Source organism: Cygnus olor, chromosome 6 (assembly GCF_009769625.2).
Source record: "Cygnus olor isolate bCygOlo1 chromosome 6, bCygOlo1.pri.v2, whole genome shotgun sequence".
NCBI lineage: Eukaryota > Metazoa > Chordata > Aves > Anseriformes > Anatidae > Cygnus > Cygnus olor.
The window spans coordinates 22,628,697-22,650,140 of NC_049174.1; the positions used below are offsets into that span (position 1 = coordinate 22,628,697).

General features: G+C 37.8%; 1 protein-coding gene across 2 annotated transcripts in view; it reads left to right on the forward strand.

Moving 5' to 3' along the window:
- The first annotated feature begins 584 nt into the window (after positions 1–584).
- The window catches only part of DPP4 (dipeptidyl peptidase 4), a 43,949-nt gene continuing 23,089 nt past the window's right edge, over positions 585–21,444 (forward strand). Inside the window, exons 1-12 of one of the 2 annotated variants that reach the window (XM_040561259.1) lie at positions 585–2,847; positions 2,950–3,034; positions 10,678–10,767; positions 11,326–11,420; positions 11,540–11,614; positions 13,076–13,128; positions 13,229–13,301; positions 14,497–14,617; positions 15,039–15,199; positions 17,112–17,212; positions 20,144–20,279; positions 20,428–20,472. In XM_040561259.1, coding sequence (XP_040417193.1) covers positions 2,842–2,847; positions 2,950–3,034; positions 10,678–10,767; positions 11,326–11,420; positions 11,540–11,614; positions 13,076–13,128; positions 13,229–13,301; positions 14,497–14,617; positions 15,039–15,199; positions 17,112–17,212; positions 20,144–20,279; positions 20,428–20,472 — 1,041 coding nt within the window. In that variant the 5' untranslated portion in view covers positions 585–2,841. The remainder of the gene's footprint in view (positions 2,848–2,949; positions 3,035–10,677; positions 10,768–11,325; positions 11,421–11,539; positions 11,615–13,075; positions 13,129–13,228; positions 13,302–14,496; positions 14,618–15,038; positions 15,200–17,111; positions 17,213–20,143; positions 20,280–20,427; positions 20,473–21,444) is intronic. The other variant, XM_040561260.1, reaches the window with a different exon arrangement.

Sequence of the window (21,444 nt, forward strand, 5' to 3'; positions counted from 1 at the left end):
AGTGACTTTATATTCAAAAGTGTTCCCAATATTTTCTCCTTTATTAACCGTATTTAGATCTTAATTGTACAACTTCCTTCCTATTCCAGTCTATTTGTTAAGCATCTGGAAAAATAAGCATGTTCAAGAAAAAAAAAAAAAAAGAGAGAACTAATTGTAATTAAATATCATATTTCAATTTTCTTTCCCTTTTTTTTTTTAACTCTTTTCATCTGAATACAAAAAAAAAAAAAAAAAGAACAGAAACTTGAGATACTCTAACCATTCAACCATGCTCTGTGGGCATGTGACAAGAATTTTCAGTTGCCAGGAAATTCATTTTTTAAAGAAAAATACATAAACTTGAAAGAACTGAATGACAGCTGCTACTAGCCACATCAAAATGATTGTTCCAATGATATAACCACAGGAAGCAAGTTGTTTGTTTTTTTTTTCTCATTTGTTTTCCTTATTTACTGTTAACTCTCTTCATAATAGTCTCATTGTAATGATGAATTACCAAACTGTCCTTATGCTATTTCAGCTTCAAAATGTAAAGAAACAAATGGAAATTCCTGGGGAAAAAAAAAAAAAAAAGATATATTTGTTATCAGAACATACATTTCAATCAAATGAAGCTTGAACACTCTTCAGTGCTAACAGCACTTTTGCTTTCTCTTCCTCACAGCACATTTGAATTGAGCCATGGAATTAGTGTAAAACTTTTTCCAGTACTCACTTTGTCTCATGTAGCCACATGTCGAGCCATCTGGAATACATTATTGCATCTGTAAAATAGACTGCATATATTTCAGTCCCAAACAATTTTTTTTGTTGTTGTTCTGCAGAACAGAGCTTATTTTTTCCATTTTTCCTATTGGACTTCTCCAGATATTTCTGGAGGGAAGGCTCAATTAAATAAACAGAGTTATAACAAAGCCTTGAGTTTTACTGAGGCTAGAAGCCTGAAAGAGACATCTCATCTGGTATATCCACCATGTATTTAGGGAAGCCAGCCTTAAGGCTGAAAGCTGCATTTTGGTTCTTTCTAGCAGGTAGCTCTTCTTAGTTATACAACTTGCTTAACCTTGTTCTTAATGAATACTTTTGTGTTCAGCATACAGTATGATGAACAGCTATGGTTTCTCAAATTTTATTGTGTAGCAGCCACTGCTGGATATTCATTTCATTAATCTCTTGGCATCATATTAACACATCTGATTGCAAAAGAACCTCATGGTATAAAGGAATTTGAAATATTTGGCTGGAGCCACTTTTTAGGTCTCAGGCTATCACAAAAGACAATCAGACAGAGCACCCAGAAGCACAACCATTACAAACATTTTTGGGATCATTGATATTTTGATTAAACAAGAGGAACTTGAGATTCTTCCAAGGCTTAGAGAATCAATGCTAGCTACTATTGCAATTAAATGGAAAGCATATTCTGCTACCTTTACTCTTAATGGAAAATTCAGGTGGTTCTCAGTACACAATCTGGTCCCATAAACTTCCATAGTATGACCAGAGTCAGAAACACAGTAGATTAATAGGCATCTTGGTCTTAGAAACATAAATCCAAATTTGCAAAAGTATTTAAAATTATGTACCCACTGGACCTAGCAGAAGCTAGGCATATGTTTTGTCAGTGGAGGTCTTCTTAGAATAACCACTGAGAAACACTAAAAGCTTGCAGATAATCTCTCAATACATTATTGAGCTGCAACTTGTCTATGAAAAGCTTGTGAGCATTCAGGTGCATTTTACCAGAGGACTGAGATTATACCTTGACCATGCTACACTTTAAGACATAGGATGGTCACCGTTTAAATGCTTTGAACATAGAAAACGAAGCATACATTGGCTGGTTATATACATGTTTTGATTCCTGCTCACTGGGAAAAGGAAAATTTACCTCGGGGGGCGTTGGTTGGTTTGTGTTTGTTTTTTGTTTGTTTGTTTTTTCTTGTTAATGAGATGAGTCAGGCACATAATGGTACAGTGTACTAGCTAGATACTGAATATTCAAATAGACCTGTAAGACTTCTGAAACTCCATCTCACAGCATACAGGGGATATTAGTTTGAAATGTAACGTGAAAGACTGCCACTTCACTATAATTTTAACAGTCCACTGTGGGCTCATCTGTACAACAAAATTAGGGATAAGCAAGCTGTGAATTTCCACCATGTTAGATACTATGTTGCAAACTTTGTCTTCTGTTCTTAATCTAAACTTCCATTTTGCAGGCTTCCACAACGATCTACCTTTTACGACATGAACCAGTACTAAAGAGTGTAATATACACCCTTTTTTAACTGCATTTTTATCAGTCTTTCCAGAACTCGATCGTCAGAAGAAGTTCAAAGAGTAGAAACCTGAAATGCTGGTGTTATTAAGTCATTAAGAGCTTTGCCGTTGGCGTTTGAAGACAATTCACTTCTGGGACCTCCGTGTGGGCGTTATCTTCTTTCCTACAGAAATCCTTTCAGTGTCAAGGGTCCTTCCTCTCTAACGTACAGCTTTGTTATCCCGCTCACAGCGTTTGAACCGAAGGCGAAACCACAGCTCTGAGAAGCCCCGCGAACTGCGGAGCCAGCAGGAAAAACGTGATCTCGCTCAGCCCCCAGCGCCTGCCGCTGCTCGCTTCCTGCAAGAGGCAGCCACCCCCGGCCCCCGCCGCCCAGGCGCCCAGCGTTGCTCCGAGCCCGGTCCCGCGGGCGGCAGCAGCTTCGCAGGGCCCCAAGGCAGGCCCTTTGCTCGCCTCCCCTCCCCTCCCCTCGCCTCGCCTCGCCTCGCCCCCTGAGCCGAGAGCAGCCGCCCGGCCCCGCCCGCCGCCTCACAGCGCCGCTCCATCGCACCATGAAGGTGGGTCCGGGAGAGGGGGGCCCCGGGCACCCCCTGCTCGGGGCGGGTGGCACAGGTCGCGGGCCCTTCGCGGCCGCCGCCTGATGGCACTTCTCCTTGCAGACCCTCCTGAAGTGGCTGCTGGGGCTCCTGGGGGTTGCCGTTGTCATCACGGTCATCGCTGTGCCCGTGGCTCTGCTCACCGGCAGTAAGTCCGCCGCCGCGCTAGGAGGGAGGGACGAAGGGGTCCCCGAAACTGCTAGGGCTCGGTCTCTGCCGGCCTTGGGGGGGCTCTGCCCCTGTGCGGGGGTGGGCTTCGCGGTTGGAGTTTTGCTGAAAGTTTGTACTTGGGCGTTGGTAGGGCTGGCGCTCCTGAGTCCTTTGAAACTGGAAGTTACTTCAAGGTGTCTCACCTGGGGGGGCTTGGGGGAGAAATTAAAAAGACGCTTAATTCCCGTGTAAACGTAGAAAATGCTAGTTACAAGTATTACGAGTTTCAGCACTTTTTTCCTAGCGCAGCTGAAAGCTGTAGAACCAGCAGTAAAGTGCCAACTGTTAAGTTCTCTAAGGTGTGTTGAAGAGATAAGATTATACTCCTCCTGATTTGCTTCGTTTGCACAACTTTTTATTTGTTAACATTTATTGAATGAAATTATACAATGCTGTTACAGAGGTCAAAAAAAAGTAGGAATAGATTTGGAATGTGTTTTTGGACTCTGATCAGTTTGTACTTTCCAGGTTGACATTGCAGCTCTGATGTTAATGTAAAACAGCATTAAATCTTCATCCAACAATACATTGCTCCCACCTGGTATGGCCAAGCTGCACGTTAATGACTCTCGTTATGTTCTCATGATTAACAGCTGAGCTGTTATAATATGTAGAATTCAGCACTGCAAACTTTAAGTATTTTCTGGATCAGACCTTTAGTAGTCTTAAGTTTGTTAGGTTGATCCAAAAAGTATGAAGATATGTATGTTGATCTTTTTTGTGTGTTCAGAAACAAACAGCAATTGCTTACGTGCATAGAAAGTTCTGGTGTTTATTTTTATGTCAATTAAAGAAGCAAAATTTGTGTCACTGTACTGTTCATATGGCATAGTTTACATTTAAATCTTTGGCGTTCTATCTCTGATATTAATAATATCATAGTCATTAGTAACTAGATTTTCAGAGTCCAGATATCTGGCTTATTTATCTTCTAGGCTAAAAATTGCATCAGTGGATGCAGACTCTCCTTTCTGCCAGTTTTTGGGTGCTTTTTGCCATTAATCTAAGAAAGCAGATTTCTGAGGTGACAGAAAATATTTTAAGAAGCTGGAAATCATAACAGAAAGGATCTTAATACTTTATCAGATGCATGTGTGCACCCTTACATAGTGCCTAGCCAAAGAATTCAGTGTACAGGTCTTTACTCTGCTGAAGGGTTACTACTAGCCTACCTTAATGCCAATGCTCTGTCTTACTGAAAATCAAATGGGTCTTCTTTCATAGGCTGTAGCATAGGAATTCTTTTGCTATAGAAGTGGCAGCAATTTAGAATTGGTCTTTGAGTTCTATAGTTAAAAAAAAATAAAGAAGCACCTCTTTTGTATGAAATACAGAATCCTACCATACCGTCAACCTTGGCTTGTGCCACTTTGTGTATTGTAAAAGAGTAGGGCAATATGTTAGTCTTCTTACTCATGGCTGAAATTAATGAGTGGGAAATTATCTAGCACACCTAGGTAATTCAGTAGGTCTGTTTGGATGAAATAAGGACAGAGATGGAGAGGTGCCAGTTTGTAAACTTGAAGTTGTGACTTTTCCCAAATCAGGTCAGTTGTAACATCTGAATAATAACTGCAGCTACTGCAAGTTCAGGAACTTTGAATTTTTGACTAAAAGGTGCTAAACCAGTGTTTTCTGTTAGCTGAGGGTGTACAGATGGTACACTTATAATTAGCTCTTCATATGTTAGAAAACTTAGATTGATTACGCTGTTCCTATGCATGAACTCAGGATGCGCAAGTCAGGTGAGGATGTCTTCTGGGTCAGTACAGGAACTGGCCAGAGTACAAAATTAAAGGTTGCAAAGCTGTAAGGAGGAGCAGCAGGTTACATGACTGTGACTGTGTGAAATCAAAGTGTGCTCTGATAAAAGGAATTGTAATTGCAGTCAAATTTTTATTTCATCCTAATGGTTCAAGCATTGTGCTGGGAGTGAAAATGATTATTGATATACATAGGTATTTTGAGTTTAGATTTCTTACCTTTGGTCTTCCCCTTGCCATACTCCTCCATGTACTTTAATTTCATAAGCTTATTAGTCATGCAGCACAAAATTAGTTTGATAAATGGGCTCCAGTGTTTTGAAAGGTTACGAAATTTTGACACTCCAGAGGTGTTCTGACTTGTTGGCTGGATGATAGGCTAGTGAAATGAAATGTGTTACTTTTGTTTCTTCTCTTGAAGCCATTTAGTATGGACTAATAATTTAAGTACTTCATACTTATATTTGCAAAAATGTTCCCTAATTTTGATTAGGGAACAGCAGCCCTTCAGTATTTATCCTGATAAATACTGAGAACTTGAGAACTGTGACTGTGCAAAATTCCATGCTTTTTCTTTATACCCCGCTGCTTATTTTGCCACCTTATTTTTATATTTAATAAAATATAGGACTGCTCGCATCAAACACTTTAATCTCGAAGTAGCTCCAGGAGTCAGTCATACTTGAAGTCTGTTGGTGAAGGCGTTGTTATGCCTTGAGGAGCTCTTCAAGAGGTGACTACTGTAGCAACTGGCTACCCTTAAGGCATGAATATTTTCTTAAAACATGTGGCCTGTCTGCTCATGACTCATTTCTCTATTTACTTACACTTCTGTTTTTCTTACTCTAACTTTTCATACAAAAGGCAGTTCAAAACATCCAGTGGCCATACGCCATTACCTCTTCTCTAGCAGTGGTCCTAGTGGCCAGCTGCTCAGGAAAAGCCAAGAGTGATAGGAAGAGTAGACGATGCTGAGAGCAGAAAGGAGAGAGTGTCATATCTAGTATCATTCTGCTGCCACGAGAAAGTTACCAACAACACAAATAGTATACAGACCTGTACAACTGTCTGGTCACAAATCAGTTTCCTTCACCCAGACATCTAACTCTGAGAGCGAGATACTGACTAAATGAGAAGGCTTATCACTGTAATAGGTGATACTGTGCATGGGCTGCTGTGCTCTGTTGAGAGAAAATGTGCCTAGAAGAGGTTGGAAAAGCATAACGGGTTCTGGGAAAGTTAATGACTTTGGGGTGTGTGAGAGGAGAAACTTCATGAGTTTGAAATCCGACTAGTGAGCTAGTTTTTACTAGTGCCTGGAAAAAAGTATGAATAGAGATAAGGGTTACTGGCAGCAGAAGTCCAATGAGGAGTTCTTGTCATCCTGGATTTGAAGAATGTTGGGACTGCTGAGACAGCTTCTCGGTTCAAGGACTTGAGAGAGATGAGGTTGCAGATCTTCCTCACAGCTAGTTTAATGTATAACTGAGATGAAGAGGAAATCGAAGCCTCCAAATAGCTCTTATTGTTCCTTTGGGGATGGTCACATATCAACAGTCTTACCCTGTTTATCCTATCTGCAATTTGTCCTGTGCTAAGCAGATTTGTGACTGGATGGTGTGGAGGAGTATCTATTGCCTATGTCAACGCCCTGCTTGCAACTGAAAAGGATGTTTAAAAATACAGAGATGTCTGGCTGATACACGATTCATATTTGGAAACCTGTGCCACAAGTTGAATTAATCTGGTAGCTGTGATCTGTCCCAGTTTTCTTGGGAATTGGGAATAAGGAGTCTTGTGATTCCATGATTTGTGAAAGGCCTTAGTTTTAAAGGCGTTCAGGGAGAAAGCTGGAAAATGGGTAAATGAATTTTAACCTATGGGTTAGAAATAGATCTTTGAAGTGGAATCTGTTTCAGTCTAGATTCAAAAAATAAGGTTTAGACAAGAATCTTGAGTTTGTGTGTTTTTAGGGAAGCATTGTATAAACAGTGAGCAGAAGTTAATTCCAGTAATGTAGCTTCAAATGACTTCAGTCAAAGTCATGACTGAAATTCTCTCCAAAGTTGTTAGGGAGATACAGTAGGTTAATAAGTCAGTATGTTGTGAGCATACTGTAGATTTGTCTGACCAAAGAGTCTTTTATTTTGAATCTTATTGTTGTAGCTGTTCTCTTTTCCCCATTTATTCTTGCACCTTACATAGCATTACAGGATCCTCTTAGTCTGAATGTTGTTTTGAGAGAGACACAATTGCTTGCTCAATTCCATCTGAAATCCTTCTGTCCTCTGAAGGAAGGTGGACATGTTTTCCTGCTATATGACCTTGACTTCTCTAGCTGTCATTTAACTCTCTTATCTACCCTAATTTGAAAGTTGAGTAATGCATATAAACAAATTTACCAGCAGTTAGTTGCTATCTCTAGAACACTTCTGCTATTTTTATTTCCTTAGTTTGCATGAGATGGGGCAAATTTGAGAGGGATACCAGAGCTATTGATTACCTCTCTCTGGGACAATCTCCACAGCCTCAGTGACACCTGGGGAACTGCCCTAGGTTGGTGTCACTGTGTTGACGGGTTGGTTTTCTCTTGGGTGTCCTGCATCAGGTTTCTCTTCTTGCATCTCTCATGCTGCTTCTAAACTACATTCTTAGATTTCAGATCGTTCTAGCCTTTGTTCTGCTGTCACTTAAAAATTCTGATACATTCTCACCTTCTCTGTTTTATATCATTTCTCTATCCCTTTCTTTCTCACTGTTGTTGAGTGTCGTGCTTGTACTCATCTTTCCCTTGTGGTTCTTCGAGTCTTTCTTGGTTGTACTGAACGTGTAGTAAAGTTTCCAGTATTATTCCTTTTACGGTTTTATCTCTGTTTTAAGCTGGTTACATGATTTCTTGCTCTATTGCATGGTATATAGAAATTTAAAAAATGTGTCTTGACACGGGGGAATAAACAATGCATTCACCAAAAGTAATTTTTAACAGCTTTCATTTTGGGTATGGTGCTGTGTTGCACCACGAACTTTATACAGTAGTTAACTGTATTTCCTTAACTCCTTCCTTAACCCCTTATACCTACAGAAACCAACTCAATCTTTCTAGTGAGAAAAAGTGAAATGGTTTCAAAAATAAAAAATAAACCTTAAGTTTTTGCTGTTGTGACAGAGGTATTTTGAGGTAACTATTTCCAGTATATCATTATGACAGTGATAAATATGTATGTGTTCTTTGGGGGGGAGGGTGCAAGAGGGGGAGAATAGGGTAGATATAAAGAGCCAGTTGCTTGGAATTTAGAAAATAGTCTCCATATGAGTTAGACAAGAAAGAAAAATAGCAAGAAAATTCAGCTTTCACAGACTCTGAGGAACTGGAGTGAAAGAAGCCATTTTGCTAAAATATGAACGTATATTGACCTGTATCCAATCTTTAATTGCCACTAATAAGTTTTTGAATGTCAACAGATACTTCATTTTGTCAAAATAAGCCTATTTGACACTTTTTTTTTTTCAAGTGGAGTCTAAACTAAAAGAATCAAAATGCAGCAGGATGCAATATGTGGTCAGTGGCATAATGTGGTTAAGTAAGAATATACTGGTGGTGGTCTATCTTGCAAATTAAGAAAATACTCCAAGTAGAACTTTTTGACTATACCCTTACAGCTTGGCGTATGTTTTCATATTCAGTTACTCTGTGGAAGGTGTTGACAGAAAATGAAATTTTAATTTTGTACACAGCCAACAAATCTTAATGGTGGCCTGATTTTTAGTAATGAGACCTCAGCAAAATATGTATGTCACCAGGGGAGAAAAACATTCAGCAGTTTGGAAAAATCCCTAAACCTGTTCATCAGCCACCTGTCTTAAATTGCTCCTCCTTTTCCAAGAGAGAATTTTGTTGCTTTCTGAAGCCCTTCTAATTGAAAATGACACTTACTCAATTAGGAAGGAGAGAAGTGATATTCCCAACTAGACAACTGTGCATGAATATCAAATACACACTTGTTCATAATCCATCAAATTAAATATTCAGTTAATATAGAATAATTAACCTGAGAAATTAATATTCTCATGGAAACATCATGAGCAGAAAATCTAGACTGGTGATTTTTAGAACAGGCAAATTTCACATGGAACTGAGCAAGCATTTCTTTTTTAACCTTTGATGAGCAATCTTAATCTAAAAGCTTTGTTAGGCTCTTGACTTTTACTGCAGCAATGGCTGTGCAGTCTGTGCTGTATATGGGTAATATGCTTATTGTTTGGAAATAAAAATAAAACCATAATAGCTAATATAAATGTCTTCCTGTCATGTTCCATATGTCACATTTATTCAACCTACAGAAAGATACCCTGCAGCAATCATTGAGGTATTTTTTGTTCCCACCACCCCCCAAGGATTTGTACTCTTTTTTCTTCTTCAGCATATTGAAAGAAGAGGCTGTCTGTTGAAAAGTATCTAAAATACTGGAAATCTCAAAATAGATGGGGGCAGGTTACTATCCTGACTGATTAGTCAGAACACCTGTACTGGAGTGTTTTTATCAATTGATTTTACCCTGGATCTTTTGATTTGCACTGATAGTAACAAAAAAAAAAAAGGAATGATGATAAAGATTGAATGAAATAAAGATTGCTTCCCTTCTTTACTGTGTAGATTTGTATGACAGCAGTTTTTTAAAAAACTAATAATAATAAAAAAAAAGTGAGGGGAAGCAGGAAGAGAATTGCATACCTGAATTTTAAAAAATATATGTATATATAATATATTATTTGAACCTTTTGAACTTTGAATAAGTAACTTTTGCACTACAGCCAGTAAAAATGAAATATTTTCATAGAAAATGATGGTGGCACACTGGAGCTGATGACCAATCTCAGAAGCTTAACTGGATTCAGTTTCACTAGTCTTTTCAAAGTAATCCAGTTACTTAGTTCTAATTTTGCAGTCAAAATAGTGATGTCACAACAATCATTAAAATCCTTAGATACCTTGGTGAAAAACACATCAAGAGAGGAATAAATATTTAACCAGCTACTTCATTATAAACTTAGCAGTATGCATTAGTGTGTTTTTTTCTTTAATTAGATGTTCATTGACAATTTTAATGATTTTTCATTTGAGATATTTCTGAAATTTAAGTTTAATGATAGGTGATTCACTATGGAAGAATTTGGGACCAGGAACAGCAAGTCTTATGTAATAAAGTACAGCAGCCACTTAATTTTAATATATCATTCAAGAGCTGTACATCTATTCCCATGGATGCCACATGTGGCCATGCCTGTCCACCACTCTTAAACATGAGCATGTACATCTTTGCTGTACATGACCAACCCCACAGTCAATGTCTGATGCAAGTATTAGCAGTCAGGGTTCTGCAGCTAAGTTCCAATGTGTGAGCATAGAGGGGAAAGGCACTAAGATCGCTTCTTTTCAATTTTTGAGGAGTACATACATATATTTCCTGAGATAAGAAGTGTCTTTTGTTTATTTTGTCACTGTCAAACAGGAATTTTTATTAAATCCAAGGATACCAGCTCTAGTGTATCCTAAAATAAAATAGCAACAGAGAAAAGGCATTCATAATTTTTGTGTTTGTTCAGTGATCTCATCAATATTCCTTTAGTTTATGATTGATGAATTTATCTTGCAGTAAAGCTTTATTGCCTTCTCACTGCTGGTGCTTCACACCTGGTCAGTTAAAACACATCAATAACCAGCAACAAAAGACCCTTATTTTAGTGGTCAGGTTAGGAAGCTGGGGTGGAACAAGTTGTAATAAAATCAAAATCTCTTTTCTGTCGCTCTTTCTTTCAGAAAGTACTGATTCACGAAGAACATACACTCTAGAGAATTACCTGAACAGTGACTATCAGTACAAAACACATAATTTGCAGTGGATTTCAGGTAATTTATTTCTATACATAGCATGAATCCGAAGAAAATGTACTACCATAAACACACAATACTCAGAAATGACTACTATATCCTGAAAAAATGTTCAGTTATTTAATGGTACTTTTACAGAATGGTGCATAGCTCAAAGAGTTGTGATTTCTTTTCCTTAAATACATGATGGTGTTCATGTTGAACTATATTCTCGCATTGCTAAAAAAGCATATTTACTCATATTTACTTCTGTGTATAAGTGTGTTCATGTAAGTGTGTCATACTGTGAAGTGTCAGCTTCCTGTGCAAGCTATCAGGAAACAGGGACATGCACGGCTCTTTTGCTGCTGGGTATGCCTAGTACCCCAAGGGAAAGAGGTGCCAAAAAGTCGAGGCTGTCAGCCCAATGTTGTGAACATTCTTGTGCTATAAGCATCCTTTCATTACAAAAGACGGAAAGAAAATTTTGACCATATTTTAAAATTTTATTTCCTGCTTAACAAAAAAAAAAAAAAAAGATAAATGACTGATGAACATTTTACTTATTGTTTATTGGTATCTCTCTTGCTCTTTTAGGAAATCAGTATCTTCACAAAACAGCTAATGGGGACGTCCGACTTTTCAATGCTGCTACTGGAACATCCTCCGTAGTCTTGTCAAATACAACATTAGTATGTTGGCTTATATTTAACATATGCAGACTTGGGGGAAGGTATTAAATTTAATATTTTGTTCTATACTTTTCTCTGGAATCAGTGCTTAATGTGTTGTCTTTGCTCTTTGTTGACAGGACAAGTACAAGGCAACCACGGTTATATTGTCCCCTGACCAAAAGTTTGCTCTTCTGCAGTACAGCTATACAAAGGTACAAATAGAATTTAATTCTCTCAGAATGAAACCGGGAAGTCAAGGTTTGGAAACAACTGAGCGAGAAGATGGTCTTGGAAGTACGGGTTGTGGAGGCTGAAAGAGTGTGTGGGAAATGCATGAGTTTAGATGAATAAGATGGATGTCTGTAGGGGAACACTGAAGTCTAAACAGACAAGAGAAGAGGGAGGAGATTGATAGTGACTGCCTAGAGGCATCAGGCTTGGAAACTAGAAGAGAAGGGTATCAAAGACCTGTGAGCTTGGCAGAAGAGAAATGACTGTGTGAGTAAAGCCAGATAAAAAGTTAGTGGATGGAAAGATATACGGAGAGTGAAGCTGGAGGGTTAATCTGGGGAGATAAGCTAGAATGGTAGACAGGTGTGAGTGTCCAAGGAGTTGTGTGGGTAAAGGAGAAGCAGGGAGGTGACAGGCTGCATGCATAAGCTTGTATATATATATATGCTATGTATGTGTATACTTGTTACATTGACAGCAATGTAACAGCAGGTCACAAAAGTCTTATACTTTTCCAGCTACCCTAGACATCTCCTCCACTCATGATTTGTTGTTCTATTATATTTTATTTGTTGCAACCATAACAGTTAATTTTACTTTAATGCTGAAACCATCTTTTAACCTTTATGTAGTAGTAGGATTGAAAGTTCTGTTGTTATTAATATTTATTGCGAGAAAAGAGAGTAACAAAATGAATCATGAGGATGTGGACACTTCTTATGTAATAGCCATCTGGTTGTGTAGTACTAAGATATTGTTTTATATCTTCTTACAAATCTTGAAGAACTATCATAGAAGGTAGCATTATTGTAGCATGTCAACACCGTGGGCTAAATCAAACCTCTTCAGCTCCTCATAGTGAGTACATTTAAATGTGTCTGCATTATCATCATCATCTGTCTCTGTAAGTGCCCCCAGTGATACGGACTTCAAGAAGAAGGTTTCTGAGAGAAAGGGTTTATTTCTGTGACAATATGAATGGAAATAGGAACCCTGGAACTGCTACAGAAATACTGCTGGGACTTGTGAGGACTACTAAACAATAGGATGTTAAGTTAAATAATTCAATATTATTGTAAAAGGAGGCAGAAGGCAATTGTGCCAGTAGGGCAGAAGGAGAGGGATTAACTGTGGATAGCTTTGACAGTCTGCCATATAGTTACAAGAATTTCTGAAAATCTTCAGCATCTCTGGCCTCCGTATTTCTGCACTTAATCGGTCAGTGGCCTCTATCATAGTACTTTAAGTGATGACCCCAGAGCAGCAGTGATTCTTTAGTCTTTTCTTAAGCATTATGGAGACTTACTACTCTTGTAGTTTTGTTGTGTTATATCTGTCTTAAGCAGAAATGTGAGGCAGGTTTCAGTGGTAATTCAAGCTGTAAAAGATTTGTTTCCTGGTGACATTTTTGTTTTCTTAATATTAAATTAATTCTTTTGCAGTTGTGGAGGCATTCCTACACAGCTTCATACTACATCTATGATTTCAATACAAGGTTAGTAATTTTTGCATGAGATATAATTTTAATAGTATTTTTCAATGAAATGACATTTTACTGATTTGTCTTAGTTGTGTTTTGTTTCTGTTCTTTCCAGTTCTATCTTAGATGAAACACTACTGCATAATAATACACAATATATTTCCTGGTCTCCTGTTGGTCACAAACTGGTCAGTAAGGATAAGTGAAACTTATACAGTCGTTTATTTTTGTATCCATGACATAGAAGCTCACATTAATTGTGCCATTAGGCTTTTTGGACTTACCTACTCCTAGATAAAGTAGCTGAACTAGATTCCAAATTGACTGGCTACAGTTGCTGGAAATATTCAAACATCCCTCTGTGTGTTTTGTTCTTTGATGAAAAGGCATTCCTGAAAGTAGTAGTGGCCCATAGTCTGCACAGGAGCTTAGTGTTTTTATAGTGGCAGGCAGTAGCTAACCCCTTTCAAAGACAGCAGCATTATGGCTGTCTACTTACTCATCACTGTGGCTTTTATCTCCTAATTAAAACAATGAAACCTTATTTGGTAGACAAATGTAACAGGGATTAGAGGATCAAACTCTCCTCTCCTTGTACTCTTTCTCACAGTCCTTTTCTTCTTAATCTCCACCTCAATCCATGGTAGTTTTGATAGCCATTGTGTTTGCAACGCTTGTGCATTCCCTATGTGGATGTTGGATCTGACCTAAAGAGCAGTCACAAGAGATATGGTGTTTATGCATTCTTACTGCTTGTAGTATAGAGATTATGGAGCCCAACCACAGCAGCAAAGGATGTTGAAAAGAGCTTTCTGCATCTCAGAGAGAAGCTCTAGAATAAAAGTGTTGTTCAGCTGTTAGGGAAAAATGGATTGGAAAGGGAGGCAGATGCCAAAAATATAAAGGAGTTCTGAGTGTTACTCAGAAATACGCCATCTTTGGAGATCTATTAGCGATTCTGAAACTCTCATCAATGTTTTACCAAAATATTCTTTTGTTTGAAGGACAAATAAGTAAAAACAAACAAAAAACTACTAAAATAATCTTGTATCTCAAAAGGAAATTAATAGGAAGGCTTTCTTGACACAATAATAGTGTCACTTAAGCTAGTTTGTGGGGTTTTTTGGGTTTTGGTGTGGGGTTGTTCGTCTTTTGTGTTTTCTTTGTTTGTTTGTTTGTTTCCATCTTGGCATAAAGTCAGGTTGCTATACTTGCTTTGTTTTAGTAATTAATGTTTGTTAAGTATCAGTGATGTTTGGCTAAATGCAAATTCAAAAGACAGCTTTTGCCATCTGAAGTGAAAGTAAATAGCCCACTAAATGTGGCAAAGGTAGGGAGCAGATTTACTGTAACAGAAATCATTATCACAATGATGTTTTGCAGGCATATGTTTGGAATAATAATATTTATATAAAAGCTTCACCAACAGCAGCACCTGTGCAAATCACTAGCAATGGAGAAGAAAATAAAATTTTCAATGGAATACCAGATTGGGTTTATGAAGGTAACTACATCAAGCACAATTTACTTTGCATGTTAATACAAAAACTTGGTTTTGTTATACCTATTTTATTATAACTGTTATATCTCATTTCTTATCATTGAAAAGTTCAAAATAATGCAAGTCTGCATTTTCACAGAACCATGTATCCTTACCTGAGCTTTATATCTCATTAGTGTATCTAAGAACAGAAATGAGTTAGCTTAACTAGCAGCAGGTCACTAGAAATCATAGTGTGTGAATTAGCTTCATGTGATAGATTATGAGCATTGATCTTTTTCTCATTTCAGAACTCCAACAAGCATTCTGTGCTTTGGTACTTCAATTAAAAAAAAAAATCCCATTAAAAACTAATGAGAACAATTCTTCAGATATAAGAACCAACTTATCAATTGTAATTTAAATGCATTTGCATCTCTTTCAGAGGAAATGTTTGGCACACATTCTGCTCTGTGGTGGTCTCCAAATGGCAATTTTGTGGCATATGCAGCATTTAACGATACAGAAGTTCCTGTTATAGAGTATTCCTTTTATTCTGAAGACACCTTGCAGTATCCAAAGACCATTCGAATTCCATATCCCAAGGTCTGTGTTATTTAACACAGTTGTTCAGCAGTTTCATTAAGGGAGTAGTCTCATTTAATCAGTTTCTGCTAATGAAAATATTGTCTGTCTCTCCTCAACAGCTTGCTGTGATTACTCTTTCTGAAGTCAACAGCATCTGGCAATATTAAAGTATTTATTCTCTCCAGGGGAAAGCAAATAATATTAATAATAATGTTTTGTTGTTTCACCACAAAAATTTTGAGAGGTGACAAGTAGGTGTTGAGATAATGAGAGATCTTAGGTAAAAGCATTTGGCAGTTGCATGTTATATTAGTGTTGTGCGTGGTATTGAGAATGAAATCTTCAACCAATGCAGTTTTTTTTAGTTCTCGTATGCTTCCTATGTTGGGACGAAGGGGAAGAATTTGCTGACAGAATTTCTTTGCCCATATCTAAAGCTCTTTCAGTTTTTGCTGTGAGTGAAAACTTTTGTGCATGCAGCTGCTTCTTCCCTCCATGTGACTGTGTCCGTTGCTCATGGCACAGTTGGCACTGGACTAAATGGTGTGAGTGTCAGAGTCCAGTATGCTGCAGACATGTTCTTTCAGACATTCCACACATGGAGTGCTTAATGTTTAGTACAACATTTACCTATTGAAGTTATTTGACATTCCACGGCATTTTGATTTAGCAGAGTGATTCAGCAATACACTTAAGACATAGTGCAATTACAAACTGCACTTTGAGTACAACAGTTGCACTGCACTGCTAAATCACAATACAAATAGGGTTCTTATTACTGGTCTCTATAATAAGCGCACTGCTATAATGCTGGGCATCCCCAGTTGCCAGGAAGGAACACGTGGGTTGAAACCAGCTCAAGCCCATCTCTTTGTTCAGCTCTTTCTGCTCACTGCTTTTTCTATTCTGTGATGGGGAAAGATACCTATGTATCTCTCTCTGTGCTGATCTGGCCAGCTCAGGAGGATAGTTGCACTCTTGATTAACAGGGGCAAAACAGCTGATAGAGGCAGCTGATCCACTCAACTGATTCAGATGTTTATCTGGAGTAAAAACCACCCCCCAGTCCCCTTTGTGCTGAATTCAGCTTTCTCTGTAGCAGCTGTGTTAGGCCTCGCCCTAGCCTTCCCCAATCTTCATGATCATGTTGCCTTTGCCTGTCTCCTTGGAGCCTCCTCCACATGGAGTCACTGGTGGTCACAGCAAGCAGCTGGGCTCACTGATAACCACAGGGACTCTGCCCTGAGCATGCTGCCTGTGAAGAGACGTAGGTGTAGCAGGTGTGGAATGAACTGCCAAATTAAGTAGCACCTTTTATTGCAAACCCTTACTGTTTGGAGTATTGCTGACTTCTGGAGATAGGTCAACTAGAGCTAGTTAACTGTTACTATGAGGACTTAGCTAGCTAACTTGTATTTCTAGAGAAGAAGCCCTTAGTGACACAGTTACATGGCTGTTAGAACCTATTAGCACTACATTAAAAATAGTGGGGTACGTGCTGCAGCCACTGCTTTGATTGTGGTATAGGTGGCTATTATATAATCAGTTAACGTAAGGTATCAGTCTCCATGAAGAATCACATTTCTGTCTGTTAGCACAGCATTTGATTCACTGCTAGATATTGTGTGGCATGTGAGACAAGACGCGGTCAAATATTGCTGTGGGTACAGCAAGTCCTGTGTAATTATGAATGTTTCTAAATGTAGTAGTCTTATATAGAATTACACAGCTAGCACTTCCTTTTTTTAAGTAAAGGTAAATTATATATTTACCTTAAAAACTGCATTTGGGAATCCGTCTTTTCACGTGTTTGAAGTTAGTTGGTTCTACCTGACTGTCTGTAGTAATTTCATTCGTCTATAGTTTCAAACATTTTTTTTTGTCAGGAATATTCTCTTTTTGAAAGTACAATGAAACATTTTATTTTTAGGCAGGAGCTAAAAATCCAACAGTGCAATTCTTCATAGTGAATACCCTGGTTCCTGGTTTTGACTCTGCTGAAATTTCTCCACCTGCAGAAATAAGATCAGGGTAAGAAATTTTGGTTGAATGTTTGCATGTTTCCTTTGGTGAAAGAGGAGGAGCTTTTATGTGTGACTACCCTATCTTCAGTTTATATTGTCATTTTACCCAGTCATGAGGCTCTGGTAGCAACAAGATTTACCAGAGAAAATCTGCACACAGATTATCCTCCTAGTGATTATATATAGATGGCATATTCCATGTATGTTATATTCAGAATGTGACAAGTTCTTGGCTCATCACACTCAGTGGAGTCTAACTATGGTGAAGTCATTTCACAGTACAACTTTAATGTGAGCAAGTTTTGGTATAATCAAATTATAATGTATGTATTCCAATTCACTGGAAAGAAAAAAAAACTTAATGGAAAGTGAAGATTTGATTTCATTGGAAGCAGACTTCTTGCTGAGGCAAGGTATCATGGTTGTCTTCCGATTTATACTTAAAATGTTTGTTTTCTTTGGAAACATGGTGAAAACCAGCACCTCTCAAAGTAAATGGAAAATTGTATTTCTCAAAATGCCACTGGAAATGCACAACATGATATAAATGTATTTTGTGAAGAGTAGCTAAATTGATTTAAAATGCATGCATATGGGAATTGGTATCCTAGATCTTGGTTTTTATTTTCTCTTTTTAACAGCATTGTAATGATTTTTTAGAGGCTTGCACTTATGAAGATGTTTGGTGTGGAAGCAATCACAGGTTATATTGATAAACTTAAGGGGGGAGCGGGAACAGGCCTGTTAGGTAGTGCATAAAGCTGCATTTTGTACTAGGTGACCAAAAAGTTATAATTGGAATATCGATGGTATTTCATATCAGTCCTCACCACAGTATAACATCTCTGTACTAACTGAAATACACAAGTTTCTATGAATGTTGTTCTGTACCCTTATTAGGATGTTTTATTTCTTGACAAAGAAAGCTCCCAGAATCTGGAATGGCATTGTTTTGCTGCTTTAGGATGGTAGATGAAACCTGTCACTTTTTGCGTGAATGGTCAGCATGAAACCCATGCAGCATTTAAATACCACTTGGCATCACGGGTACAGGGGGTTCTTGTTGGTCAACACAAGGATGAAGGCAATGAATGCTTCTTGTCTGAAATGATTTTTCCTAAAAATAAGAAGTCATCAGAGTAAAGAACTCTGGGTGGTGATTGCAGGAATATCTTTTCTAAGCAGCAGATGAGGAAGGGCTATGCAAAACTGCTGTAATGTATTCTTTGACTTAATTGCAAATTTATATTTCATGGGTTGTTGAAAACTGAAGATGCATTCCTAATCTCTGTAATAAACTTAAAATATTTATTATACTTACAACCATTTCTCTCCTTCTGTGTTTTGTTGTTGTTTGTTTTATTTTCTTTTACTGTTCATCCTATCTGTTGGATGATTTCTAGTATCATAGAATGGTTTGGGTTGGAAGGGACCCTAAAGATCATACAATTCCAATCCCCCTGCCATGGGCAGGGACACCTGGACCAGGTTGCTCAAAGCCCCATCCAACCTGGCCTTAAACGCTTCCAGGGATGGGGCATCCACAGCTACTCTGGGCAACATGTGCCAATGCCTCACCACCCTCTGAGTAAAGAGTTTTTTCCTAATATCTAATCTAAACCTACCTCTTTTTTATTTTTAAACCATTACTAGTATCTGTAAATGTTAACTTACCTAACTTTGAAGCAACAAAAACTGTGCAGCTACTTCCCCTTTTATAAATCAAGAGAAACCACTGTTTGTTTTCCAAACAAGCTCCTGCAGAGATCTTTTGTAATATTATTGGTCTATTACTCTCATTGAAGCCACTGACAGCAGCCATGTTAAATGTCCTATAAATCTACCAGTCAAATATAAATGCAAAAGTAGACCTTTTTCAAGCATGATTTCGAAGCTGCAATCTAGAAATAAACCTAAAAGTGGCTGGTAACTGGTTGGCATATATTTTTAATCCATCCATGTTAATTGTAGTCTTTTCCACTTTTTTTCCCACTTTTTTTTTTTCTTCTTCTCTCTTTCCCCCATTTTATGATCATGAAGATATTCACTCTCACAAAACTTCCCACGCATTTTTGTTAACTAACTTTGGGAAAAAGGGAACATGAACTTGGAACTAAGTCAAATGTGCAAATTCTGGTTGAAAATGCATACTTGCCTTGGAGGGGAGGTTTATTTTATTTTAGTTCATAAGGCTTCTAGGAGATAAGAGAGATCTAAAATAAGAAAAAAAGAGTACATCTAACAGATCGTAATGGTAAACAAATCACTAAATTTTATGTGGTACTTTTTAAAAAATAATACGCAAGAATGTTCAGGAAAATGATACATGATTTTTTTATTATTGTTTTTTGGATAGTCCAATACTTCATGTCAACTATTTGATATTCAAATAGTAATATCTGTTGTTGGTGTAATCTCTCCTTCCATTCTAACTAATGGAAGCAAGTACTGCATTGAACAAAGATGTGTATTGCTCCAAGTGCTTAGCAGCAATCAACTTAATGCAGCAAAGATTAAAATTCCAAAATACAAGGCCCATACAAAATAATATTAAGAAGAATTTCCTTTAGATACACACAGTACATTTAATTAAGTCCATGTATGGGCTGTCTGGAGTAGCTGTTATTTCTTGCACTAGAGAATAGTGATCTCACTGCTAGGATTTAATTGCAGTCTTCCTGGAAGTATGTATGTACAAACTATATAATTCTTTTGCATTCTTTGTATGAATAATAATAACTAATGCATCTGCTAACAACAAAAACAATTGACAACAACAAAAATGCCACAATTAGGTTTGCATCAGTGTTTATCCTTGGAAGAATACATTGAAATGAAAATAGCCAGATGAGTTTCATTCACTGAATTACTGAATGCTATTGTATAATATATTATTACAGATAGGATTTTAAATATTTAATGTTACTGCTGTTTTCAGGGATCATTATTTGAGCGTTGTAACGTGGGTAACAGATGAAAGGATCTGTCTGCAGTGGCTCAGAAGAATTCAGAATTTTTCAGTCCTCACAGTCTGTGACTTTGAAAATACTACTAGAAATTGGACATGTCCACAGGTAAGAAAACTGAGGTGGGAGAGTCACAATGTTTGATAAATGAGACTAGATAGGAGTGGAGTATCTCTGTATATTTATATTTGTAGAAACATAGGCTGCTATAAAATAAACATAAATGTTGTGGGATTGTTTGTTTTATCTTTCTTAGGAAAAACAACGTACGGAAGAAAGTACAACTGGCTGGATTGGCAGAGTGAGTGTTCAATTTCTAAAACTGCAACATGTTAAATAACACTGATAATTAAGAAATTTTCTTATGAGCTTCTTACCAGTTGCAATGCTCTTGTGTGCAGGTCTGATCCGTTCACTCATTTCATTTTACCTACATAGGAAAGATGGTCTTAAACAGTCATAACACATCCCCACTCCCATTTTTAAACTATTGTGGGTATGGCTTTCAGAACTCCCTAGGTTGGGCTGACAGTGCGCTGTGGGCTCGAGCTGTAACTGCATCCTCCGTGACCTGTGCATCATGTTCAGTTTGCCAAAAAGCAGAGTGCTCCTTCCAGACTCCTTTTTAATTCTGACCTATTACTTCAGTAGTGGTAGTTAGGAGGGTACAGAAGCCAGGATTCAGAATTCCATTTATACTGGGGGAGTTGTCGGCTATGCTGGTTTGGCTGCTATCCAGTCTTTCTGCGACCTCCAGAATGATCTAGGGGATAAAACATTAAGAAATGTATCCTATAACCTTCAAATTGAATCGGAGGAGAGGTTTAGAGGACAAGAGTCAATGTTAGTGTTTCAGGTTCTCCCTGGTTTCTTCAGGAACAGACAATTCCAGGTTCTCCTCGTTTGTTTTCCTTTTTGTTATTGTTTTGTTTGTTTGTACATTTATTTATATTTTTCCTCAACCCCAAATATCCATTGGAGAGAACTGGGGACAAGATGCATACAGCTGACCAGATTAAAATTTTCATACACTTCTGCCAAAGCAATTGCTACTGTCTGGATGATGTTTTCCAAGCTGCCTCTCAATCCTTTTGTACATGGTAGAGAGTAGGCACCTAATGAACTACACAGAAGATCTGGGGGAAGTGAAGCAGAGATGCAAAAGTTCAGACTTGGAGGGAGAAATGAGTTTTAGAGTTTTTGATGAGAACACAGAGTACACTTTCCACTCCCGCATTTTCCACACACTGATTATGCTTTAGTCACTAATTCA